Source organism: Phascolarctos cinereus, unplaced genomic scaffold (genome assembly GCF_003287225.1).
Source record: "Phascolarctos cinereus isolate Bilbo 61053 unplaced genomic scaffold, phaCin_HiC Scaffold_726;HRSCAF=1367, whole genome shotgun sequence".
Taxonomy (NCBI): Eukaryota; Metazoa; Chordata; class Mammalia; order Diprotodontia; family Phascolarctidae; genus Phascolarctos; species Phascolarctos cinereus.
The window spans coordinates 116171360-116198619 of NW_027556098.1; the positions used below are offsets into that span (position 1 = coordinate 116171360).

Consider the following 27260-nt stretch of genomic DNA (forward strand, 5'->3'; position numbering starts at 1 on the left):
AGATTGTGGCTGCTATTGTAGGAGCAGCTAGGTGGCACAGCAGATAGAGCTTGGGCCTTGGAGTCACGAGGACCTGAGTTCAAATCCAGCCTCAGACAATTGACACTTAGTAGTTGTGTGATCTTGGTCAAGTCACTTAACCCTGAATGCCTCACCAATAAGCAAAAAAAAAAAAGGAGGAAAGATAGGAGACAATACTTAGCAGAGATGGATGGATCAAATGAGGGCTTTTTGAACATAGGGAGGCATGGGCATGTTTGCTGGCAGTAGGGAAGCAGCAAACAGACAGGGAATGATTGAAGACAATGAGAGAAGACAGATGATAGAGGAGGCAACGTGCTGAAGAAGTGGAGATGAAATGGGGTAAATTGTGTATGTCCAGGGGCATGACTTGGCAAGGAGAAAGGCCATTACATGACACAGGCGTGAAGGAAGAATCATGGCAGAAGGCATCTGGGTGACAGGAGGGGAAAAGAGGAAGCTCTTGGCGAATGGTCTTAAATTGAGGCCTCTTTACTACCTTAGAATCATTCCCCACATGTATTTATCACTTTCACAGGGAACCCTAGCCTGGCTTCTGTCTTTTATCACAGGAAATCCCCAATTTATAAACAACTTACACATGTAAATGGGAAATTGGGAAGTCTGAGCCTGGAGCTTTCACCTTTGACCCTAATTCTGATTGTGTAAGAAGTGATTAACCTCCTGGAGTTTATCTTCTTATTTACAAAACTAGATAGAGCAGTACTTTAAGTTTCTCTCTGTCTTTGTTTCTTCATTTAAATTTTTAATGAAATATATGGTATGCAAGCACTCATTAGACGTATGACAAAAATACAAGACTGGAAAAAAGTGATATTGTTTCAAATAAAAACATTATTATGCATTAATAATTAAAGATGCTATACTTGGAGGGAAAATCTGCATTAAATGAAGATATTCATCACTCAGCTTATCATCTGTTACTCCTCCAAGAGGGAGAAATATAATAAATGCTTGACGACCAGAATGTTTTTTACATGGCTTACATTAGAACTCAGTTATTGTCTATTTGGTTTTGCAAAATGAGAAGAGGGTCATTCCTCTGGCTTAAACTTAAAAGTTCATCAAAAATTTTCCCCCTGATCTTTATTCCCTGTTCCCCCGCTTATTTCTTTTCTGTTTCTTGGAATTAAACATTAATTTCATTTTTTTACTGACCAAGAACGTTTTACATTTTTTGAAACAAGCAAAAATTCCCAATTGATCCCAATTCCTTTTTGGGGACATGTCGCAAAAGCTTTTTGTTGCTTTTAACCTGTAGTGCAGGTCGGACCTTTGCCTCCCAGCCAAGAACTGACTCCTTGACTCTGGAGTGTATCCATAGAAACTCTCTCACCACTGACGATAAGGCACAATAACTTGACAGACAGAATCCTTGAGACCAAGCAGTCAAAAAGCATTTCCCTTGTATACCTCAATAGCTGCTTAGGTCTAAAATCTTCATGCCTACAGCTTCCTTTGAGAAGAGGATAACATATTCCCATGGCAGGTAGGCCCAGTTCAGGCCATAGAGGATCTAAGTGTTCTGTCATCAAAGAGAAGAAAATGCCATATGGTGCCTTTTTTTTTTTAATAATCTTTGTTCAATAATGCTTATGTCCTGGTAATTTCTAAGGAACAGAATCTAGGTTTCCAACCAGGCCTCTAATTCCCACTCTTTGCTTTGTCCATTCACTTCCATATTATCTTCCTTTTTCCTGGTGAGATGAAGAAACCTCACAAAATCATAGACTGTAATAGAGAGGCCTCAGAAGCTAGCAAGCTCTATAAAGCTTGAAGTCAAAGGTGAGTTTTAGAGTCCTAGGAGAATCTGCTCCCAGGACTCTCATACTATTTCTAACTAAAAGTATTTCTTTTTAAAAAAATTAGAAAGATTTTTATTGAACTTTTGTTTTTACATCACCTACATTCCTCCCTGTATGTTTCTCTTTTCCCCTTCTAGACAACTATCCTTTTATAAAAAGAATATGTTTTCTTTGTTTTCAATACTTAAATTAAATTTAAATACTTTTAATAATTTTAATCATGTTAAGTATTTAAATTAAAATATGAAAATCTGTGTTAAAAAGAAATGCCCCCCAACTGAATATAAAACTTCAGTTGTGTTCTGACAAGGCAGAGTAAAATAACACTACGTCCTCCTTGACTTGTACTGAATTTGTGATTCTCCTAAGCCATTTTTTTTTATTACAACAAAGCAGGACAAGTGAGATGCTTTATTTCTATTTAAGGATACCTCTCTTCTACAGATATAAAGTGTTATGTTCCCTTACGAAATGCAGAGAAGTACCAAATTACTGGTGGCCTGAAACATGTCTCCTCTCTGTGTTTTTTGTCTCTTCATTGGATCCTCTGAAGGTGTCTCACAGAGGAGAGGGTGGTGGTATATGTGCTCCTGGTGTGCTGAGATGGAACTCAGAATACATTCTCCCCATAGAAAAAAGGTTATCAATGTTGGTTAGGTATAACAGAAATCATGGGGCAGCTAGATGGAAGAGTGGATAGAGTGCTGGCCCTGGAGTCAGGAAGAGTTTAACCTAAATTTAAATTTAGCCTCAGATACTTAGTGGCTGTATGACCCTGGGCAAGTCACTAAATCCTGTTTGCCTCAGTTTCCCCATCTGTAAAATGAGCCAGAGAAGGAAATGGCAAACCACTCCAGGACCTTCGCCAAGAAAACCCCAAATGGGGTCATGAAGAGTTGGACACGACTGAAGTGACCGAACAACAACATGAAAAATAACTGTAATCATACTGTTAGCAAAATTACTCTACTTTAGCTCCATTATGGGTAAAACAGGATTTTTGTGGGCTAAAACATTAGAATCTGGAGCTAAAATAATACCTGGAAGGGATTTAATAGCATCTGATCCTGCCCCCTTATTTAACACAGAAACTGGGGCCAGTAAATGCTAAGTGACTTGCTCATGATCACCCAGCTGGCCAGTGCAGAGCTGGCATTAGAGTTCAGGTTTTCCAAATTATAGTCCACTGTTCTTCTATAGCACACAGTTTCTATGGAAAAGTACAAGGTCTTCCAACATGTCTCAGAGCTGTTTTAAGCTATAAAAGCCGAAATGTTGAAATTCTCAGTGTTGTGTAAGGGAAGATTATACTTTATGTCTGTAGAAGAGAAGTTATCCTTAAACACCAGCCGGGTGATCATGGCTAAGTCACCTACTACAGTCAGTTTTAAGTTCTGAGAGCTTAAAATGGTACTAAGGGACACCCTGTACCGTAGGGTCTCAAATGATGGATTTTTAAACAAACTACTGAGATACAGCTAGTTCTTTTTCAGTGTTAGGAAATCTGGCTGATGACATGGTACATAGAGTCACTCCAGAAAGGGAATGTACAGGACTATAAGAGCATTTAAAAAGATTAAATGAATGAAAACTATGCATTCACATATCTATATCTATATGGCATTCATATGAATGTAAATGGCACTCCCTGGTCTTCTACAGAAACTATGTAATCCTTACTCTAGATTCTTATTTCTTCTTTATCCACCTTTTCAAGTTTAAGTATAGTCTTGGCCTTGGTCCAGTTCTAGATGGTTCTGATACCAGCAAGTTAAGCCACTCACTCATGTGCAATCCAGCAAATGAAATAATCTTACTGGCAGAATGATTACCCAATCTCATGTGCTCTTCTCAATCCTCATCCATTTTGACTTTCTTTTAGCCTTTGGCACTATTTATCATCCTCTCCTGAATACTCTCCTGTCTAGGTCATTGGGCCATTGTTCTCTGCTGATTCTCTTCCTACCTCATGTCTTGCTTGACTCCTCACTCACATATCCAATCTGTTGCCAAGCTTTGTCCTTTCCACCTTCACAGTATCTCTCATATGTGTTCCCTTCTCTCAGTTCCCATAGCTGCCACACTGGTGCGGGTCAACATTACTTCACACTTGGACTATTGCCATAGCCTTCTAGGTGACCTCCCTGCCTCACATCTCTCCCACTCCAATCCATCCTCCATTCAGTTGCCAAAGTGGTCTTTCTTAAAGCTCAGTTATGACCTAGAGTGCTGGGCCTAGAGTCAGGAAGACTCATCTTCATGAGTTCAAATCCGGCCTCAGACACTAGCTGTGTAACCCTGGACATGAACTTATTTGCCTCAGTTTCTCATCTGTAAAATGAGCTGGAGAAGGAAATGGCAAACCATTCTGGCAGGTTTGCCAAGGAAATCCCAAATGGGGGGTGAATGTACATTGGGATTCCTTAAAAAACTGGAAAAAAAGAGTCCCTTACTATCCTTTCCCTTCTTCCCTAAATGCTTTTCCAAGAAGCTATGCTCATTTGGGCCATAGCCCTAGCATTTTAAGTCATTTAATTTCTCAACCAAAAAGTGACGTCTTTACTGCTATAATAACCTCCCTTCATGGCAAATTGTTATTGTTATTCAGTCATTTTTCAGTCCTGTTTGACTCTTCATGATCCCATTTGGGGTTTTCTTGGCAAAGATACTGGAGTAGTTTGTCATTTCCTTCCCCAGCTCATTTTACAGATGAGGAAACTGAGGCAAACAGGATTAAGTGACTTGTCCAGGGTCACACAGCAGAGTCTTCCTGACTCCAGGCTCGGTACTCTATCCACTATGCCACCTGGCTGCCCATGGCATACCTGCACTTATGGCAAATTATTGATAGAAAATCACCATGAAGTCTGTCGTCTCTTTTTCCCTCTCCCTTGTATCATTTTAAAAGTTCTCACTATTCCCCAGTTCAAGCACCCAGTCAAGCAAACCAGGTGAGCAGGAAATTATTTTTGCTTTTGAGTCCTCATTTCCCCCACCTGGGTGGCACTTTCCTATTCTCTCCATTAATCCACATACTCTGGAATCACTGTTCATTCCAGCCTCTATCCCCCTCAACACTCCCAAATATAGTTACGGAGAGCAGTATGGAGCCGTGATGTTCATTATTCTTTGTGTCACATCCAGCCCACAGGACTATAAACTTAACTTCCTTACATTAACCATGTGTCCTCCATTATGCTGGGGGCTCCTCAAAGCAAGGGAAATCTGTTTCTCCTCCCTCTCCAATCTCTCTCTGTATTAGACTGGAAGTTTCCGAAAAGCAGAAATCATGAGTCAATATAAAAGAACAAAGAATGGGTGTGGAATAAAGAGATTAGGGATTCTAGTTCTCATTCTGCCACTCATTAACTATCTGAATTTGAACATATAAATCACATCACCTGTCTGTCTACTTGGCACCTTTTCTCATGAGTTAAAATAATGATGTTGGTGCAGTGGATAATAGTACTAGGCCTAGAGTGAGGTAGTCTTATCTTTCTGAGTTCAAATCCAGCCTCAGACATTTAGTAGCTGTACGTCCCTGGGCGAGTCACTTAACCCTGTTTGCCTCAGTTTCCTCATCTGTAAAATGAGCTGGAGAAGGAAATGGCAAACCACTCCAGTATCTTTGCTAAGAAAACCCCAAATGGGGTCAGGAAGAGTCAGAAACAACTGAAACAACCAAACAACAAAAATCTGGTGAAGGAAGGGCCCATGGTTTGGAATATTGCTACCATGGAACAGAGAGTTAGTTGACTCATAAGGGAATTAAGCCCATTGGTCTGGCCTCATTTACATCATGGGGCTGGAAGGAACCTCAGAGGTCATTTAGTCCAAACCCTTCATTTTATAGATGAGAAAACTTAGCGCTGACAGCTATCTGTCCAAAGAGCTATCTGACCCTACAGAGCATTTCTGACACTTAAGGCTTTCCTGGAAATACAGGAACCACTAAGAGAGCTGGGAAGCATGACCATCCCGTGTCACAGTGACCCATGGCCACAAGCTGTTCACAATGATTTCTACGTTACCTGCCATTTTCTTCTGGCCATGTACTTCTTCATCCGATCTTTGGATAGCTTCTTGGCTTCCATATTTTTGGTGTCTTTTATTAGCCACGGATGTTGCAGGCACTGGGTGCAGTCCAGGCGGTTCCTTTCACAGATAGATCAGAGAATCAGAATGTTAGAGCTAGAAGGGACATTGGAGATGGTCTAGTCCAGCCTCCTCAGATGATTGATGAGGAAAAGAGAGAGACTCAGGTCAACAGTTGTCACCAAGCAAGTCAACCAGAAAGTTATACATAGAACCCAGGTTTTCTAACTCTCAGTACTGTGTTCTTCCCACTGAACCAGGCTGGATTTCTTAGACACAGCAACAGGATTTCTTTGATTGTACCCTTCTATCTCCATTTCAGTTGACTTAATCTATTTATTTCAGCTTAGTTGGCAAGAGAAAAATACATGTGGGAACAAGAATACATGACCAAAGCTAGGCAGTACAGTGGCTGGAGGGCTTAAGAAGAGTCAAGGTCAACCTTAGACACTACCTGTGTGACCTTGGGCAGCTTACTTAATCAGTGTCTGTCTCGATTTCCTCATCTGTAAAATGGGGGTAATAATAGCACTTACCTCCCAGGGTTGTTGAGAGGATTAAATGAAACAATTTTTTAAAGCATTCTGCAATCCTTAAGGTACCATATAAAAGCAAATTTATTATTTATCATATATTATTTATTTATTCTTTACTATTTATAATAGTTTTTATAATTTATAATACCATAATAATTAATAATAGTTAGTATTATTATTATTACTAAAGAAAGACCCTTAAATTCTGTTCTTAGTTTGAACAGAAAACTAACCTTGACTGCTCAACTTCTGAGTAATTATGCAGTGTTACAATCACATCTGGGACTACCTGAATGAAGCCCATCTGGGAATTCTTCTAGGACAAGCTGTCAAGAAGGAATGGGCAGCACTAGAAACCTCTGCCTTCCTGCTCTGTTTCCCTCTCTAAGAAAAGCAACAGTAATACGTGTAGCTAAAGACTGTTAAATCACAGAGCAACATGGGACTATACATGTGAATACCATTAAGCTTCTGTTATCAGAAAGGTTGAGAAATGAGACCCTTTCGCTAATCAAATATTTTAGTTAATAGTATCGCTCTTTGTACCACATGTGAATTTAGAATATGAGAAAATACTAAACTACTTCCAATTTTTTATAATACTTGCTTGTACCTTAGGTATTTGTGTATGTGCCCTTTTCCCACAGTGAATTTTTTCTTTTTTAAAAAATAATATTTTATTTACCCCCAGTTACAAGCAAAGACAATTTAACATTTAAAAAAATTTTGAGTCCCAATTTTTCTCTCTCTCCCCCCCAAGACAGCAAGCAATTTGTTATAGGTTATACATCTTCAATCGTGTAAAACATATTACCATATTAGTCATGTCCACCTTAGATTTTAAATTCCTTAAGAGTGGAGATTTCACCATCTCTATCTTTGCAATGCCTTGTATGCATTAGTAGAGACACTGTGATCATAATATAGTGTCTTTTTAATTGAATGGAGGAATCAATTCTGTTCTCATCAATCAACAAGAATTTTGTAAGCTCCTACTGTGTGCCAGGCACTGTGTTTAGCTCTGGAGATATAAGTCCAAAAAATGAAACAAATTCTAGCCACAAGGAGCTTACAACCACACCTCCAATTCCATAACATTTAACTGCTGTTATAATAAGAGCTCATATTTATGTAATACCTTGTCCTTTGGTTTATTAGCTAGCATTTATACAGCTCTTTCTTTCTTCAGTTGGGCTTAAGTGGCTTGCCCATAGCCACACAGCTAGTAAGTGTCTGAGGCCAAATTTGAACTCAGGTTCTCCTGATTCCTAGCTGCCCCTATAGAGCTCTTTAAAGTTTGCAAAGCATTTTATAAATATGATCTCATTTGACAGTCACAACAACCGTGGGAGATACCCCCATTTTACAGATGAAACTAAGACAGACAGAGATTAAGTGACTTGCCCAGGGTCACAGTCTGTGGCTAGATTTGAACTCAAATCTTCCTAACTACAAGTCCAACACTCTCTTCACTGTGTTATCTTGTTTTCTGGTTTGTAGTTCACAAAGCACTTTTGTCACAACAACCCTGTCAGGTAAATGGAATAAGTAGTAATAGTTTCATTTTTACAGATGAGGAAATAGAGGCTCAGAGAGCCTCAAAGACTGCCGACAGTCATACAACAAGTTAGTAGGAGAACTGAAACTCAAACTTACATCTTCTGATTGATTCCAAGTCCAAGGCTTGTTCCATTTCACACAGAGCTATTCACTATGTAGCTATTTCAGGGATTGAAAGCCTGGGGTTCATCAATTTTTTAAAAATACATTTTGATAGCCATATTTCCATTTAATTGGTTTCCTTTGTAATCCTACATATCTTATTTTATGCATTCAACAGCATTATTCTGAGAAGGGGCTCACAGGCTTCCCTAGACTGCTCAAGGGGTCCAGGACTCAAACCAGGTTAAGAACCTCTAATTGCTTCGATTCTCTTGTATGTCTAGACTGTACTATTCAATATTGCCTACCTGATACTGTATACGAGGGTGAAACTCACTGATTCATGGAAAATGTCTTCCTCATCCCTTTACCTCCACTTATAGACACATAATCTGGGTCCTCTCATCCACACTAACAGCCCACCTTTTCTGTTTCTATAACACTCTCCAACAGTGTGAGCCATAGGGGAGGGCAAAGGCAATAGTAGAGCAGTAAGGGGGAAACTCCTCCCTTTTCTATCCCAAATCTTCCCCCTCCCCCAAAAGTGAAAGAAAGCAAAAACCATTTAAATCTCAATGGCATTACTTCATGTCCTTTTTCAGTAAGTTGCTGATAAAGTCCTTGGCATCGTCAGAAATTTCATCAAATGCTTCATCGTCGAAGTCCCAGGTGGCGGAGGTAACGTTTGCTAAGGTTTCGTTGTCATTGTCACCCATGAAGGGGGAAAGTCCACTGACCCTGAAGAGAGGGAGATGGAGAGAGCTCAGGTGAGCAGGGAGCAGGTGGGCCAGTATGGGTGGAACCCTTAATAACCAGGACAGTGGGCTGCCCCAGACAGGCTGAAAAAAGGGCAGGAGGTGAGAGTGAATTATGATTGGAACATAAAAGGTGGCTGATCCAGGCTTACCCAAGTTACACTGAACAGCTCTAGTTACATAAATAAGGTAGTGAGATTTCAGACATTATCAAGGTGTTTTCACTCTCCCACTAAACACCTTTTTCCTTTGCTGAAAAGGAAGATGTTCATCATGAATAAGGATTGTTTCAGTCTTTGTACTTGTATCCCCAGCATGTAGTATAGTGCCCAAGCCATGGTAGGCATTTGATAAATACTTGATTGATTGATTGATAGAAATGAAATATTTTGTTCCATTAAGTTGGTTGCTTAAAAAAAGTGAAGTTGAAACAAAGAGAATTTTCCTTCCATAATGGCTCTGGTCCTCCTTTTCATATAGGCCTAATCTTTCCCAGGCTCTGGTCACAAATCTTCATCTATTTTTACAGAAAACAACCTACATTGGGAGTAAAGGTAAGGACAAGGACAGAAAGGAGTAGTATGGTCTAAACCCTACCTAATGAGGTATAGGCATTTCATAGTCCAAGAGTTCCTCAGGGAGGAGATCCCATACTGTGTGAAGATTCACAGAATTCAACTGCCATGATCTAGGCAAAGGGGAGATAGGGAGTAAGGAAAGGATTGGGATGGGAGTAAGATAAAGGAATAGACATTGTGACCACCTCAGGCCCAGAATGACTGGCATGGGCAGGGGTGGGGAGGAGATCATGTGTCACAGTCTAGCTTAAAGGTATTTGCTAGAACAGTATGGTGGAAGATGAGGAAAGGGTGGAGGGTGCCAGGAGTCACGCACAGATGATACTCTTATGGCTGCAATGCCATGTTACAGAAAGCTTCATTGTACAAAAGAAGCAGGCTGAAGTGGGGCTGGGGGTGGTATGCTCTTTTATTGTATGTTCTGTAACCCAGTAGGAACGAGGGATGTGCTGGAGACGGCTCAGACTAGATTGTGGGAGCCAATTATGAAATCTTCAATGTGAGAATTTTACACTTCAGAAATGAGCAATTGCTACAAATAAGGGCTTGATTTATTGTTTTGTTGTTCCCTAGGCTTAAGAAAGTAATGGAAAAAATGTTAACAATGCAGATTAAACTCAAAAGTATGTCATATGTACATCCCCTTTCCCTTTCCGAGGGCTGATTACTCAACATTTACCAGCACAGCCCCGATAGGAACCCAATAAATGTTAACGGAGGATTCCAACTGTCTTCCACCCCAGACCAATAAATATGATATGTCAGCACAGCTAATGCTCACAGGAGAAGGCTTCAAAACAGGCTGACAGATGAAAATAAGACAGAGATGGAGTCCTCCAAAACTGTCCCAGAGCTCACAAGTCACAAGTGATACCTGAAGGGGACAAGCAATGGGTAAATAGCACCAGTTGGGCTTCCATTACCATAGTCACTTATCAGGGGAAAGGAGAATAAAGGGACATAGTTTTGAAGGCATAAAAACATCACACACATACACACACCCTAATCAGAGACAAAAATGGATGATGTGCATCAGTGACTGGAAAACCTCCCAGGCACAGAACCCTTCATCCTTTAACTGATGCGGTCGCTTTCACGGTTGGCTCTGCTCAACTGATTTTCTTTGTTACAAAGAGTACATGGAGAGTACTAAAGTGAAGCAATACTGGAAAGGTAGCAAAGAGCCAGGGTAACTTACAGCTAGAACCTCAGTGACCCTTAATGGGAAAAGGCCTCAAAATGGCCTAGTATGATCATGCCTCCATTTCTGTGAAATGTTTTGCTCCTAGAATATATGTAGAAATATATATCTATATGTGTGTGCATGTATGTATGTGTGTGTGTGTGTGTGTGTGTGTGTGTGTGTGTGTACACACACACACACACACTTTATCCTTAAAAGCATTTCTGTGAAGCAAAAATACTAGAAATTAAATTTATTCTCTCATTCTCTATCCTACTCTGTTCTACCATTCCATTTTGCCTTTTGGAATTCTTGTTCTATTGGTCTTTTATGTTTTTTTCTATTTTATTATGAACTTAACAATCATCAACAAATGTGAACATTTGAATGTACAAAGAATTATATAAAACTGAAATGCTTTTGAACAAGCAAAACCAATGCAGTTGGAATTTGAAGGGATACAGATAATTAGGAAACAAATCTTCCTATAATATTTCTGTAACAATGGTCTGTCAATGGGGCAGCTAGGTGGGGCAGTGGATAGAGCATTAGCCCTGGAGTCAGGAGGACCTGACTTCAAATCTGGCCTCAGATACTTGACATTTACTAGCTGTGTGACCCTGGGCAAGTCACTTAACCCTGTTGGCTAGGGGGGAAAACACAATGGTCTGTCTAATATCCAGGATCTATGGGGAATTGATATAAATACACAAGAATAAGAGCTATTCCCCCAAGAGATATGTAGTTAAAGCATAGGAACAAATGAGGAAAGGTGAGATATCAGCAAGCATATGAAGAAATGTTCCAAATCACTAATAATAGAATGGCAAATTCAAACAACTGCAAAGTTCCACCTCATGCCTGCCATATTGGCAAAGTTGACTATAACAGAAAAGTACAATTGTGGAGCCTGCAGAAGGACAGGACATAAATATGCCATGGGTGGAGCAGTGAACTGAATCTACCATTCTGGAAAACAATACAAAGCTAAGGAATCACTATACTGTACATACTTGGTTTTATTGTTAACAAACTGCCTTCCATGTAAGATATGTAATCTCTTTCCAGAAATTACTATGTGTATATTTTGCATTGATTTACATGTGCAGAGAGCAGAGATTGTTTCATTTTGTCTCTGTGACCCTAATGCCTGGCACAAAGACTGGCACAGAATAGTCACTTAACAAATTCTTTTTGAATTAAGCTGAATTGAATTACAGTCAACTTGCTATTATCCAGATCATATAAAAGAAGGAAGATAATCCTTGTCTTCCAAACATGGTATGAAACCAGATTAATCCGTGAAAATACCCTGAGAAGCTCAGCTTTTAAGACTAGCTATCCACACGTAACTTTTTCATATCTCCACTGTTTAATTCCAGATTTACTTGCTTCTGCCACACAGCTGCAACACTTTTGAGACACCTTCTCTTGCATCATCCATCCATGTGCTTAGAGAATGCAGACTCATCACCTGAGCCAAATGTAATTAGGAAGGTGATCTGAAAAATAATCACATAATGCCATCCAAAGCCAAATACAAATGACTTCTGGATAATATGCATAACTGCTTTCATTCGTTACTAAGAAGTGATTATAACTTTTCAAACAAAGGAATGTAAAAGTTCATGTGCAAGTTCAGAGCAATACAGTAAGCTCTATATCCTGTCAGAGCATTAGGGGGATAGATCGTAAGAAAGTATAATACTTGTTCAATGTGAATTCAAATATCCTTAACTACACTTACTTCTCTTTTAATTCAATTTTATTTTATTTTCAGGTCTGTGTCCATTCTCTCCCACCTATTCCCCCATTGAGAAACCAGGAAAAGCCAAAGTCACCTACCTACATGTAAATCTCTCATTATGTATTTATCATCATAGTTCATAATTCAAATCCTTCTTGAATTAGTTTCTATCATTGGCCTTACTCTTTGGGGTAAATATTTCCCTACAGTTATACCTAACTTTTAACCATAGAAAATATCCCAGGGTTGGGGGGCAGCTAGGTGGTGCAGTTGATAAAGCACCAGCCTTGGATTCAGGAGGACCTGAGTTCAAATCCGACCTCAGACACATAGCACTTACTATCTGTGTGACCCTGGGCAAGTCACTTAACCCCACTGCCTAGCCCCCCAAAAAATCCCTGAAAAGGGAAAATGCAACTTATTGTGAATTGAATCCTAATTTATGTATGTCAGGGGAGTTTGTTTGTAAAGGGAATCTTATGGAGAGGTTTTTTTTTTTTTTACATTTAGAGACGTTGTCTAAGTTTGAGCCTGGTAGGAGAGATACAGGATGATAGCTTGAAAAATTCGCTGTATATGTCTGTTTTCCTTTAGAATCCCCCAACAGCAGAGCCAAGCCCAATTTGTATTTTCCAGCTGAGAGCCAAAGTAGGAAAGCACCACCAGGGGGCGACCAGAACCAGCTGATGGACTCATGCAGCGAGTCTCACTCAGGCTTGTTGGGATAATGAACTCTGATGGGAGAAAAAAAAAACAAAGAAACCAGCCCTTGTTGACTATTTTTAAATTGCAGCTGCTCTGTGATAAAGGGCAGTCTCTATCAGAGTGTTGGCAACATAAGAGAGGCCTCATGCAACTGCAGAAACTGGCTTCTGCCCATGCATATTGTCATGTTTCATAAAACGTGTGGATTTCAAAGTATCTGAATGTCATTTTGTTTTTTTAAAATAACAACATTGCTATTAGATGAGAAGGCAGCTCTTTGTGTAGATACTACACCTAAAGGGACTAAGGTTTTTTAAATATATATATATATATTATATATATATATATATATATATATATATATATAAATTAAATGTTTCCCAATCACATATAAATATTTTAATTTTAAAATTTTTAAAAAATTTGAGTTCCAAATTCTTTCCTTCCTTCCTGCCCTCCCACTTCCTTGAGAAGGCAAGCAATTTGATATCAATTATGCATGTGAAACTATACAAAACATATTTCCATATTAGTGGCTAAAGTTTTTGCATAAATTCTATCCATGCCGTCTACTGTGGCAGATAGAGGACTGGGCTTAAAGTCAGGCAGATTTGGGTCTAAATCCCACCTATAAGGGGCAGCTAGGTGTACAGTAGATAGAGCATCAGGCCTGGAGTTAGGAGGACCTGAGTTCAAATCTGATCTCAGACACGTGACACTTACTAGCTAAGTGACCCTGGGCAAGTCATTTAACCCGGACTGCCTTGCAAAAAGCAACAGAAGCAACCAAAAAAAAAACCCAAAGAAAACCAAAACCCACTCACTTACTCATTTGCTGCATGACCATGGGCTAGTGACATGACTTCTATGTGCTTTGGACTTACGCGTACCTACTAGGAGTCCTGCCTGTAATTCATGTACTATTCCCTGGACCTATTCTTTCATCTAGGTCTGCCTTATATGGAAACTGCCTTCAAGGGGAAACTAGGCTGTTTTTGTCATGATCTTAGCAGGCAGACCCCTGAGTTGGGTGAGGACAGTTATACTCAATACCGGGACAGCCACCCCTGGGCCCTTGGCATGTAAAAATAATAACGGTAGTGCAGATTACGTACGAAGCACTTTCTGATTTACAAAACACTTTCCTTTCTAAAAACCCCATGGGGTGCTACAAGGATAATTATCCTCATTTCACAGCTAAGGCACAGGGAGTGGTTAAGTGGTTTAGCTACAGCCACCCAGTAAATGGGAAAGCTGGGACTTGAACCTAAATCTGCTAAGTCTGGTACGCTCTCCATCACACTGTGGAGATGCAGGCTTTTCTCTGGTTGTGAAATGGGCTGCATGAAGACCTTTCACACAAACAGCTCTTCCTTGCATTTGACTCTGATGAACATATTCTTGGGGCTCCTGGCTGGGCTCACCCTGGTACACTTCATTCCTCCATGGGCAATTGGGCAACATTCAGGGCTGATCCACTCACAGAGAAAAATGAAGAAATATTGTTGGGTCAGAGGAGAATGCAAGAATCCTTCCTATGCAATGTCCCTTCTAATTTTTTGGAAGTTCTGCCAGACCTCTGATTTCACTGATGTGAGGAACCCCTGGTGAAAAAACTTGGTAATTTATAATCTTCAAGCGTTGCTTGGATCCCAGAGATATTAAGTCAACTAATCAGGGTTCCAAAGTATATATTGAGGTTGGATTTAAACCTGTCTTCCTGACTACAAGACTGCCTTCTATTTCACTCCTCCATGCTGCCTCTGGCATTTGTCCTATTGACATTCATATAAACAGAATCACTCTACTCAGGAATCCAGGCCCACAGTTTGTTTCTGTAGTCTATGGTCACCAGAGTCCCAGCTCTGCAAAGACTTGTCTCACAGAGAACTGAGACAGCCTTTCAGTCAAGTCTCCAGGTGCATATCAGTAAGACGAGGAAACAAGAACGCTTCTAGTGGTCATTTCCAGAATCCTGCAAAGGTCCAACAGGTGGGTCACCTTCTAGCTGTGCTAAACAGCCGAAATTGGTGAGGATGGAAGACATGCTGGTGACACTCGGGCATTTTGTGTCTACTTTTGGACCCATCAGAAAGTCCTTCAGAGCAGCTGCAGGAATTTTGCTCATGCAAAGCAAAAGGAAACCGAAGCCTTAATTTAATTGCTCCTTTATGGTTTAACCTCAGTCACTTGTTTTCCTTTGTTTTTCAAATTTCCATTCAAAATAAAAAGGAAATGATTAAAGAAAAAAAGCCACACAACCCTTTACTAGATCTTAGAAAAACAAACATTCTTGTTTTGGAATGCTGAAAGGACCCTATCTGCAAACCTCTCTTCTTAATTAGGAACTGTATCCCAGCAAAGAGACGCCTTAATTGCTGGAACCGCAGCTAAGTTTTCCTTGTCTTTGGCTAGGCCTCCAGGTTCTTACCCCTTTGGCACAGAACTTTAATTGGCTCCTTCCTTACAAGTGAATCTGACTGAAATGCCCTGGCCTCATCAGTGGATGGCCTGCCCAGGCCCCATCCGATTCTTTGTCTTCTCCTGGGCACTGCTGGACAAAACTCGGTGCAAGTGGATCTCATCTATGGGCCTGTCCTGCTCACAAAACAAAATGAAGTACTTTCGATTGAGTCTGAAAAAGGCGCAGCAATGCCTCCCTTGTACACACCCTCTAGCTTTACAAATCGATCAGTGACGATTCCCCTTCCATCTTGGTCTCATCTTTGCCAGAGGGGCAGTGAGATTGCTGGGGAATGCTGCATATATTGCTGGCTTTTTGAGATGTTCTTGCTTTTGCTGAAGAGTTTTTTTTCCTCCTTTAAAATTTTTTTTTTTTCCGTTATCAAGGATGAATCTTTGGGAGTCAAGTGGGAATTGAAATATATCTTATCGAGGAAATGAAAGTGATAAAAAAGGTATCAATAAAATTTTTTAAAACTAGCATTCTTTATAATGTAATAATAATGATAGCTAGCATTCATGAAAGCACTTGCAGGCTTGTTATCTCATTCAATCCTCAACAACAAGCCCATGAGGTAGATACTATCATTACCCCCCACTTTACACACAAGGAAACAGAAGATGAGAGAAATTAAGTGACTTGACCAAGGTCACATAGCTAGTAAGTGTCTGAGGCCAGATTTGTATGCAGGAAGATGAGTTTTCCTGACTCCAGGCCCCGCTATACCACCCAGCTGCCTTGCTAAGTACAAATATCTTATTTGATCCTCACAACACTGGGAGGCAGGTATAATTATTACCCCCATTTTACAGATGAGGAAACTGAGGCAGACAAGGATTAAGTGACTTGCCTAATAAATGTCTGAGGCCACATTTGAACTCAGATCTTCCTGATTCCAGGCCTAACATTCTAACTCCTCTGATTTGGAAATGAAAGTGATTAAAAACAAAGTTATCAATATTTTTCCCCTGACTCTGCTCACTTCACTTTGGATCAGTAAGTCCTTCCATGGTTTTCTATGGTCATTATGTTCATTGCATCCTATAGCACAATAATACTCCATTACATTCAAGTATCACAATGTATTCAGCAATCCGCCATCCATGGGCTTGCACTTTGTTTCCAGTTTTTAGGGGTTTTTTTGTTATCACAAAAAGAGCTGCTACAAATATTTTGATGCATGGGCAGCCTTTCTTTCTGTCAATGACCTTTTTGGGGTATGTACTTAGCAATGGCTAAATCAAAGGATGTGTCATTTAATTTACTTTATTAGAATAATTCCAAACTGCTTTTGCAAATGGTTGTACCAATCCTCAGCTCCAACAACAACATATTTAGTGATTGCAAACTGAAGTAAGCAGTGAACCAATCTTCTGAGAGAAAGGTGGGAGATTCTGTAGTAAGACCTAAAAGAACCTATTTTTAGGGGTTTCTCTCCGTTCCACAATCCATCAGGTCCCAGAAACCATCCGAGGCACTTGAAAATGCTGGTAACTAGGATAGGAGAGGGTTAACAAACCTGGATAAGGTGGAGCAGCTTCCAGGACATTTTTCCTTTAGCCTCAGGCAGGCCTGGAGTCAGGGGAGAGACCAGTTTCCCTCTTTGTTTAAAAGTGCTTAAAAAAGGCATTTAACCCATTTTAATGTGTTTTTAAAAGTTATATTCCAATCATCTTGGATTTATGACTTTCTTTTAAAAGAAAGAAACTCTGTATGAGAGCAACAAGTTTATACTTGATTTCATTCTGGCGTTGGATGGATGCAGATCAGGAAGGAGAGGAGGCCCTTGGAGCAATTAGTCAAGAGAATGAGAAATTCCCTCCTGATCAGGAAATGAATGTAATGGAAACAGATGCCCAGATGGGCCATAAGGTATTTCCCCCCCCCCCTTTCTCTTTAGTCTTCTATCCAAGGAATGCAGCATTCAAAAAACCAATTGGAAGTACTAGGAAGGTAACTTTTCTGATCAGTTTGGAATAATAATAGCTAGCATTTATATCTGTATAAATGGGTTACAAATATTATCTCATTTTGTCCTCCCAACCACCCTAAGAAGTAGGTGCTATTATTATCCCCATTTTTCAGATGAAGAAATTGAGGTTAGGTGACTTGCCCAGGGTCACACAGCTAGGAAGCATTTGAGGCTGGATTTGAACTCCGGGCTTCCTGACTCCAGAGCCAGCAGTCTATTCATTGTGCCACTAGTTACCTGTCACTGAACTTAGTCTCTAGCTAGACAATCAAAGACTGGTGGGAAGCTTCAGAGAGATGAAAAGAGGGACCTTTAACTTTTGATGCAAAACTGACCAAAGAAACCAAAGCTAGGAATATTTGGCAGCAAAGTTTGGCCTCCAAGTTAAGATGAAGGGGAGGAAGTACTCTACTCACTGGACAAAGGATAGGGTTAAGCAGTGATGAATAGCTGTATAAATTAGTGGAAAAGGCATTTAGCTGTACCTAGGGTGTGATATTTCTTCATATTTTGTTTTAACTACGTGTCCTATATTAAAGAAAATGTTTAGATTTATAACTGATTGATGTTTACATTTGGTTGTCTTAATAAAGAGCTGTATTTTTGCATGAAAGGATGGATCATAGATTTTAGAGGCAGAAGGAGCCTTGAAGGGTATCTCATCCAACTTTGTCATTTTAAAAATGAGGAAATTAAGGTCTGAAGGTCACACAGGAAGTAAGCGGCAGAGTAGAGGCCTGAATCTAGGTATTCTGCCGCTAAATATAGCATTCATTCCATGGTACCACAGCACAGGAACTCTATGGGCATGTGGAGAAGCTGCTTCAAACACAAGCTATCGAATCTTAGGTGACTTCAAGGCCTACCAGAATGTCTTGCACATACTAAGTCTTCAAGAAACATTTGACAAACTAACTCAAATTTCTTAATTTATAACTAGTGAATGAATCAATGAAATCTCCCTGAAATGGAAATTCTGAACTTCTGGTCCAGCCCAGGGAGCTCCTGCCTTCTAAAAAAGTCAATTCTATTTTCTCACATTGCTTGCTATTTGTATCTTACATCTTCTATTTGAATTATTTCATTGTTTCCTGTTGCCTGATTCCTCCCACTGAAGACACTTGTTCTGAACTTCCACTTTCTCAAATCATCGAGAGCGTTTATTAACTGACACTTCCTTTCGTATGGCTCTCTGCTGGGGGCTGCAACAGGCCATTGAAAACATAGATGAGAAGCACCCTCAGGAGGATAATATGCTGTCAGTTATATACAAAGAAGAAGCTCTTGGAAAATACACTTCCTTCCTTTCCTTGAAAAGCTAGGGGACCAGGGGTGTGGAATGGTGCACATACAGCTAGACATGGTCAATATGTTAGCTGGTTTTGCTGAATTAAAAAAAATTGTCATGAGGGAAGGCTCACTGTGTAGAAGAGGACAGAAATATTCAGAAATGAATATGATACAAAAGCAAACCCATTATGTTCTTATCTCATTATAATGTTTTAATGTTTTTTCTTTCCTATAGGAGTGGAGACATATTACCCCAAGCCATCTACATTTTCCCCCTGAGATCCTTTGTGATCAATAGTACAAGGTTCCACTATAATGAGAAAGCTGACCAAGGTTTGTCTGTCTACAAAGAACAGAATTTATCTCTGATGTAGCGATCTGGCCTTGGTTAAAAAGCTTTAACTCATGACTCCAAGTGTCACTTGACTCATACTCAAAGCAGCAACATTTGCCAGACAGACTAATTCAAACCAGGAGCTTCCTTGGCCTCCTTTCCCTTCACACCCTCACCTTTCTTCTGTGTATTCTTCATTGGTACAGTCCATTGTGCTCTTCATTTGGAGTCAGAGGACCTGAGGATGAGCCCTAGCTAGCTCTGTTTTGCTGCTTACTAAGTCCCAATGTGAATTTAATTTCTCAGTTTTGTCATCTATAAAATGAGAACTGAGCCTGACGTACATAGTTAACATCTAACGAACGCTTGTTGACCAATGGACTGACTGAGGGGGTTGGACTAGAAGAACTTTAAGGTCCTGGCTAGCTCTAAATTTCTGGTCCTGGTTTCATTTAGATGGTATTGGCCATTGTGTCTCCATGTTCCATGGAGTATGCCCCAAATAAGGGTAGGCTTCTTGATGAGCTAATCTGCATATCAAATTTATGCCATGATGATCACTCGATTTTAAGTCTTTCAGAAATCTTGTCCTTGCCGAACCACCCCACCCCTGGCCACACGTAGGACTCACAGGATGTAGCAGATGACTCCAATGCTCCACATGTCTGTGGCATAGCCAATTGGCTCATAGTTGATCACTTCAGGGGCAACAAATTCTGGTGTTCCGAAGAGGACCTTCAGGGAACCTGCATTCTCTGCAACACAAGGGCAGCGGATCAGTCTCCAGCAATATTCTCAGAAATCAGGATTAAACCTTGCTATTAATGGACTGCATTGGGAACCATACAGAGAGAGTAACAGACATGAACCTCACCTGTAAGGGACTCCCAGTATGAGATGGACAGTGAAAAACAAGCATGTGTTGACAGTAAACTTTATTTTTTGAAATTATTTTTATCCTGAACTTAATAAGAATTAGCATTGTTAATTATGACTATAATTAACAATTTATAGCTAGAATTTACATAGTATTTTGAAGTTTGGAGGCAGCTAGGTGGCAAAGTGGCTAGTGTACTGCGCCTGGGGTCAGGAAGACCTGAGTTTAAATCCAACCTCAGACATTTACTAGCTGTGTGACCCTGGGCAAGTCACTTAACCCTGATTACCTTGCAAAAAAAGCAAAAAATGTGTAAGTTAAACCTGTAGCTTTCAAAGCTGTCCTGTTTGTCTACTTATTTATGGTATTCCTTCTATTCTCTTTACGGTATTCTTTACATTAATGCATAAATTCAGAAATTAAGATAACTGTATACGCTAAATGACAGCTGAAAGGTCAGGATACTCAGTAAGGAGAAAGAGGTGGCAAAGGAGGTGCACACTGGGAGAATTGCCAACCTCTCCCAATGAGTAACGGAAGATGGCCTATAGAAGGCAGGATCACAAAAACTGTTGGGAGAGTGGGAGGGAAGAATCCTGGCTTCTCTCTTCTAACATCTCACCACTGGGAAGATCTTCCTAGGCAGTTAGGTGGCTCGGTGGATGGAGATAATGGATCTGGCGGCAGGAAGACCTGAGTTCAAGTTTGGCCTCTGGCATTTATCGGCTGTATGACCCTGGGCAAATCACTTAACCACTCTCTGCCTCAGTTTCCTCATTTGCAAAATAGGGATAATAATACCTCAAGGGCACTCTGAAAATCTAAAAGTGAGATATAAATGTTAGCTATTATTACTGCCCAGACCTTCTTTATATTCCTCTTCTTTCAATTTAAGACTCTGTCCCAGGTTTAAATTAATTAATTCTCCAGGTCCCAGATAAACACAATGAAAAGTTGCACCTCTCCTTCCTTATACAGTATGCTCTTACAGAAAGTGATTTCTACCTCAGTTCTCTTGGCCTTGATGCTAACAGCTCCAAGAGCCAGGAGGGCTATTAGCCAATTTATTGTCTAAGCTTAGGTCACCACCATTAGCATTCTCCTGTACTTTTCTCAGAACTGAAGATGCTTTTATGGGGGTGAGCATAGAGAATTATAAACTCTTAAGAGCTGGAAGAGACCTAGTAGTTTAGTTTAACTCCCATCTTCATAGATGTTATTTGCAAAAACAAAAAACCCCCACAATTTTTATTCCTTATCATTTTTTTTTTACTGAACCTCTGATTTCCTTGGTGTTAGGGAGCTCCTAGTAAGGATTTTTTCTCTGCAAACAGAGAGAAAAGCACATCTTTAAAATGAAGAGGTCTGATTAGCTGGCTTCTGGGGTCACTTTTAGCTCTAAGATCCTATGACCACTGGCTTGGCTCCCCTACAGCTTTATTATTAAGCCTCTTAATCCCTTAATTTCTCTCATAATTTCAAATTCTCTCTGTAAAAAGGGTCCTTTGTTCTTGTCCAGTCATTTCAGTCATATCCTTGTATCATATCCAGTCATAACTCTTGATGACCTTGATTTTCTTGGCAGAGATACTGGAGTGGTTTGCCATTTCTTTCTCTAGCTCATTTTACAGACGAGGAAACTGAGGCAAACAGGATGAAGTGACATAGCTAGTAAGTGTCTGAGGCCAGATTTGAACTGAGGAAGATGAGTCTTTCTGAATTCAGCCCTGGAGCTCTATCCACTGAACCACCTAGCTGCCCCCAAAAAGGTTCTCTTTAGAGTCAACTCTTCATTATCTAGCATCTAATGATACAGAGAATTATCCATATAAACATTAGCATGCCTGCATCTTTCCTCCCTTTTCCCCAGGTTGTGGCCAACCTTTCTGTTTAGAAATAGAGTGGTGCATGTAAGAAAGAGCCCTGGATTTGGAAGTCAGAGGACCTGGGTTCAAATCCTGACCCTATTGCTCACTAACTGTGTAACCCTTGGGCAGTCACTAAGCCTCTCTAGGTCTCCATTTCCTCATTTGTAAAATGGAGTGGTTAGTCTAGCTCCGTGGTGTCAAACTCAAATAAAAATAGAGCCTCTGAAATGTACATAAGAATCCACAGGGGTTGCAGATTGACTTAGAAAAAAAATATTAACATTATCTGTTTTTTCTTTAAAAATTTTGTTTTATTAAATATTTCCCAATTACGTTTTAATCTGGTTCAGTATTGTGGGCCATATGTTGGACACTTCTTGTCCAGATGGCTTCTGAGATCCTTCTATATCAATAATTCTGTGATCTCCAGAGAAAGAACTGATGGAACCTGAATGCAGATCAAAGCATACTATTTTTCACTTTCTGTATTTTTTTTTGCTTTTTTTTTTTTTTATAAAACTTTGGGTCTGTGTCTTCTTTCACAACATGACTAATATGGTAATATGTTTTGCATGATTGGACATGTACAATCTATATCAAAATGCTAACCATCTCAGGGAGGGGGGAAGTGAGGGAGAGAAAAAATTTGGAGCTCAAATTTTTTTTAAATGAATGTCAAAAATTGTCTTTATATGTAACTGGGGAAAAATAAAATGCTATTTAAAAATAATTCTATGATCTTATGATCCCTTCTTCAGTAAAGTTTCACAGAAGAAAAAAAAGGAGAGAAATTCACCCCAAGGTCCTGGGCTTCTTTGTTCTGTAGCTCTGGGGAAAGCTTTGTAAAAGAGTAGAAAAAGTGAAGGGAGGTAAAGACATTATCTAAAATGGAGAATCAGTGGCTAAATTGTTTGTAATACTACATCTTTGTAATACTCACATGTTGCCAACCTAGTGCATACCCAGTAAATACTGGTTTAACTGAAAAAGTAGAAATAAAATGAAATGGTGGAGGTGAGGATAATTAGAATGGGCAGGCATGCTGGTGTGATATCAGAGGTGTCATGAAGGCCCAATGCCCCACACAAACACCTTTCTTATAGTCTTTCTGATACCTGAGATTCATATAACAGGGCAAAATATTTCACTTTAGGATTATAAATAAGGCTTAAATATAAATATTTCTAGGAGGCTTCTGATAGATTGATTTAAATTCACACAAAGGTATATAATGACTGATAGCAGATTGTGAACAGGGTTTATAATGAAAACAGCCTGCATTTATACAGTGTTTTAAGGTCTATGTAATATTTTTTATACATTATCTCATTTAGGCTCCACAACAGTGCCCTGGGGGCAGGTGCTATTATAATATCTCCATCTTACAGATGAGGAATCTAAGGCTGAGAGCATCTAAGGCAGGGTTTGAGCATCTAAGGCAGTTTTCCTGACTTCAAGTCCAGAATTCTATCTGCTGTACCAGCTTGCCTTTGTCACGAGGCAGTGGCCACAGAACTCTCAGAAAGAGAAGGCCAGGGATGTGGAAGACAAACTCAGACTTCTTCACAAGGGGAAGGGAAGAAGAATTTACATAGCATCTACTACGTGTCAGGCACTGTGCTAAGTGCTCTTTTCCTTACCAAACATTATTGCATTTGATCCTCACAACAACCCTGCAAAGTAGGTAATAATAATCACAACAATAATAATGGCTAACATTTATGTAGTGCCTACTGTGTGCCAAGCGCTGCGCTAAGTGCTTCCCCTTACCCCCCAAGCATTACCTCATTTGATACAACAACCCTGAAAAGTAGGTAATACTACTAATAATAACAATGATGATTATGATGATAATAATAATGATGATAATACAGTGCTGGATTTAGAGTCAGAAAAACCTGAGTTCAGTTCCTGCCTTGGACTCTTATTAGCTGTGGAACCTTGGGTCACTAAACCTCTGTTTGGCTCAGTTTCCTCATCTGTAAAATAGGGGCTAATAATAGCACAGACCTCAAAGGGTTATCGTCTGGATCAAATGAGACAACACATGTAAAGTATTATTTAAACATTAAATGTTTGCTATTATTAGCTATTATTTTGCTACTATGGCTTCCTGTTATCTCTAGGATCAAATACAAAATGCCCTATTTGGCATTCAGTGCCCTTCATAACCTACCCCACTCCTGTCTTTCCAGTCTTCTAACACATATTCTTCAATCCAGTGACACTGGCCTCTTGGCTGTTCCATGAATAAGATACTCCGTCTCTCAGCTGCAGGCATTTTCTCTGGTTATCCTTCATGCCAGGAATGCTTTCTCTTCTGCTCCTAACTATTCACTTCCCTGGCGTCCCTTTATATCCCAGCTAAAATCTCAACTTCTAGAGGAAACTTCCTCAATCCCTCTTAATTCTAATGCCTTTCCTTTGTTAATTATTTCCTATTTATCTCATATACAGCTTGCTTTGTATAAATTTGTTTGCATGTTATATCCTCCATTAGACTGTAAGTTCCTTGAGCGCAGGGACTGTCTTTTGCCTCTATCTGTATCTCCAGCACCTACCACAGTGTCTGGCACATAGCAGGTGCTTAATAAATGTTAATTGATTGATTATTATCAATATTATTATTGCTTTCTATGTGGTTTTAGGATACATTTTGTAGAAGGAACAATGCCATGGAAGGTAGGTCCATTTAGGTTTATTAAGTGTTCACTATGTAGGTTTACATTAAAATGAGATTTTACAGATTGACTGCTAGCAAGGGATAGGGTAGCCCAAGAGGATGCTAAAGTCAGGCTGAGGATGGAAGTGGGAGAAAGAGTACTCTGAGATTAACCATTCCCAGCAGACAATTTGTATAAGAACTCATAAGGTGAGTTAATTAAATCAAGAGTTGATTATACTTTCATTTTTCATGCTACCAATTCATTATTCTCCATTTTTTTGTTTAGTCATCTGAGATCATTCAATGAAACAAACAAATAAACAAAAGAGAAAGAACGTCTGTTGTTACCTAATTTCCTGGCCAGTCCAAAGTCAATGAGCTTGATCCTGGTCCCAGTCTTATTGACACACATGATGTTCTCAGGTTTGAGGTCAAGGTGGACGATACCCTGCTTGTGGATATACTCCACGCCTTCCGAAATCTGCTTCATGTACTTGATACACTCCCGTTCAGTCAACTCAAAGTCCTCATCGATGATCCGCTCAAACAGCTCTCCCCCAGATACGCTGGAGGTGGAGAGAGGAATTGTGGGAGAAAAAGAGGAAAACAGAAAGGTCAAAGGAGAGATTAGATCTCTGAGAAGTCTTAACCAGGGTTTATTAAGCGTTCACTATGTACCAAGAACTGGGACCCGCTGAGTCTCCCCTTTCCTGTGAGAAGACTTAGGTATTAAGAGTTGTTTTCACCACATTTGACAAACAATAGAGAGAAGAGTTTGGGCTGAGAAGAGGTATTCTGACGCTGGACCAAGAAGGAGTATCAGGGAGTGGAAGTCAGGAAATCTGCCTAGAGGGCAATGGAAAGCCTGTGCCTTGGACAGTACTGGCACTGTCTGTATGGCTTTTAAGGGGTAGAGAACAAAAGCGTCCTAGGGAGGATATTCCTAGGCTATCCTAGGGAAGTGGTCGTCTCACTTTGAAAAAGTTTTCTAGGCCACAGGTTTTGAGATATGCTACCTACTAACGACTCAGGGAAGAAGCTGGCTGGGGGAGATGGAGATACCTTCCTCAGCTTATTTTAAAAAAGGGAGCAAACTTCCCAAGACTCAGAAACAAATAACTAGTCTATAACTGATATGATTCCCAAACTACCACCATCAAAGCAAAGAAGGAAGGACTGCTGTTGTACCCTTCACACTTGTCATTATATTTTCTATTGTTATTATTATTTCTATTTGAAGGTTGACCTTGATAGTTATTTAAGGCTGATTTTAGGATAGGACCAGGAGGGGACTTGTGATTTCGCTGCTATAAATGAACACTTAGGTGAGAAAATTCTCTCTACCAATGCAAGCTGGTACCTTTTTGAAGGTTATGGTATTGAGAGTTGCCTAGAGGATCACACAGCCTATATGTATCAGAGACAGGACTTGAACCCAGGTCTTACTGGAATCCATTCCCTCTTTACCTCCAGCTCATAGGTTACTTCCTTCCTTCCCTTTAAGATGCAGCTTAAAATCATTTTCAGCATCAGACATTGTCTGATTCCCTCAACTGCTAGTGCCCTTCCTCCTAAGCTACCTTCTATTTAACTGCTGCAGACATATTTAAATTTATTCAGATTATATTTATGATATATATATATATATATATATATATATATATATATACTTATATATTTATATATGGACTTGTCTCTTTCATTTGAATGAAAGCTCCTTGTGAGTAGGGGTTGTTTACTTCTTTCTGGTTATATATTCAGTACAACACGTGGCACACAGTAGGTGTGTAACAAATATTTGCTGATTAATTGGCCAATTCAAAGCTAGTTCTCTATCCACTCTACCATGCTGCCTGATTTTACTTGTATAAAAACGTTTGGGGAAAGGTAAGGGAGAGGGACATCTCATCTAGTATCCACCAGTACCTGTTATCACCAGTTGGGTGGATCATTAGCATATATTAGGAATTTGTTTAGTTTGATTTAATCCATCAAAATTTGATTAGCATTTGTTTAGTTTGATTTAATCCATCAAAATTTGATTACCCTTCCTAAGATAGAGTTTCTGAATCTCCACCTTGGACTATGGTAACTCTACTGTAGCCATCTTTAATCACCTCTTCATTATAAGCACCACCTCCCAGAGGCAAAGCAATGGCCTAAGCTATCCTCCCCTCCCTTGCTATATTTATAAATGCAAAACTAATCCATAGCTTGAGACATTTCAGAAGAATGCGTCAGACTTTCTCAAAGGGAGATTTGAATATTCTCCAAATCTCTCAATTTAAAGAGGCAGCAGTAGAACATTGAAGTCAAACTCAAGTAGAAATGGGAGCGACTAATCGTACCTAAGAATCCCTATGGGCTGCCATTGACTTACTTTTGACATCTATTTTTGCTGTTTTTATTCATTTTGTTAAATATTTCTCAAGTCTATTTAAATGCAGTTCGAGCTGTACTCAGTAGTGTTGTGGGCTGCATGTTTGACGCCTTTGGTGTACTGTACAGAGAACAACAGCATGTGGCAGGTCCTCAAAGAGATGGGAACATCAGATCATCTCACTTGTCTCCTGAGGAACCTGTATGCGGGCCAAGAAGCAGCAGTGTGAACTGAATATGGAACACCTTATTTATTTAACTAATATTCAGAATACATTGTGTGAAATGCCAGGCTGGATGAAT

The 27260-nt window shown here is 39.8% G+C and overlaps 1 protein-coding gene and 1 long non-coding RNA gene across 6 annotated transcripts in view; one reads left to right on the plus strand and one right to left on the minus strand.

The window, feature by feature from the left end:
• The window catches only part of MYLK (myosin light chain kinase), a 381040-nt gene that overhangs the window by 14641 nt on the left and 339139 nt on the right, over window positions 1-27260 (minus strand). For all 4 annotated transcript variants that reach the window (XM_078146743.1, XM_078146744.1, XM_020985979.2 and 1 more), the window contains exons 26-29: window positions 24927-25144; window positions 19800-19923; window positions 8726-8878; window positions 5879-6002 (exon numbers count right to left, since the gene is read on the minus strand). In XM_078146743.1, coding sequence (XP_078002869.1) covers window positions 5879-6002; window positions 8726-8878; window positions 19800-19923; window positions 24927-25144 — 619 coding nt within the window. The remainder of the gene's footprint in view (window positions 1-5878; window positions 6003-8725; window positions 8879-19799; window positions 19924-24926; window positions 25145-27260) is intronic.
• On the plus strand, window positions 8820-13165 carry LOC144454520 (uncharacterized). 2 transcript variants are annotated; one of them, XR_013482971.1, is made up of 3 exons: window positions 8820-8907; window positions 12437-12507; window positions 12998-13165. It is a non-coding gene; the product is annotated as an uncharacterized LOC144454520 (long non-coding RNA). The 2 variants fall into 2 exon arrangements; XR_013482970.1 differs by lacking the exon at window positions 8820-8907 and adding an exon at window positions 9374-9449.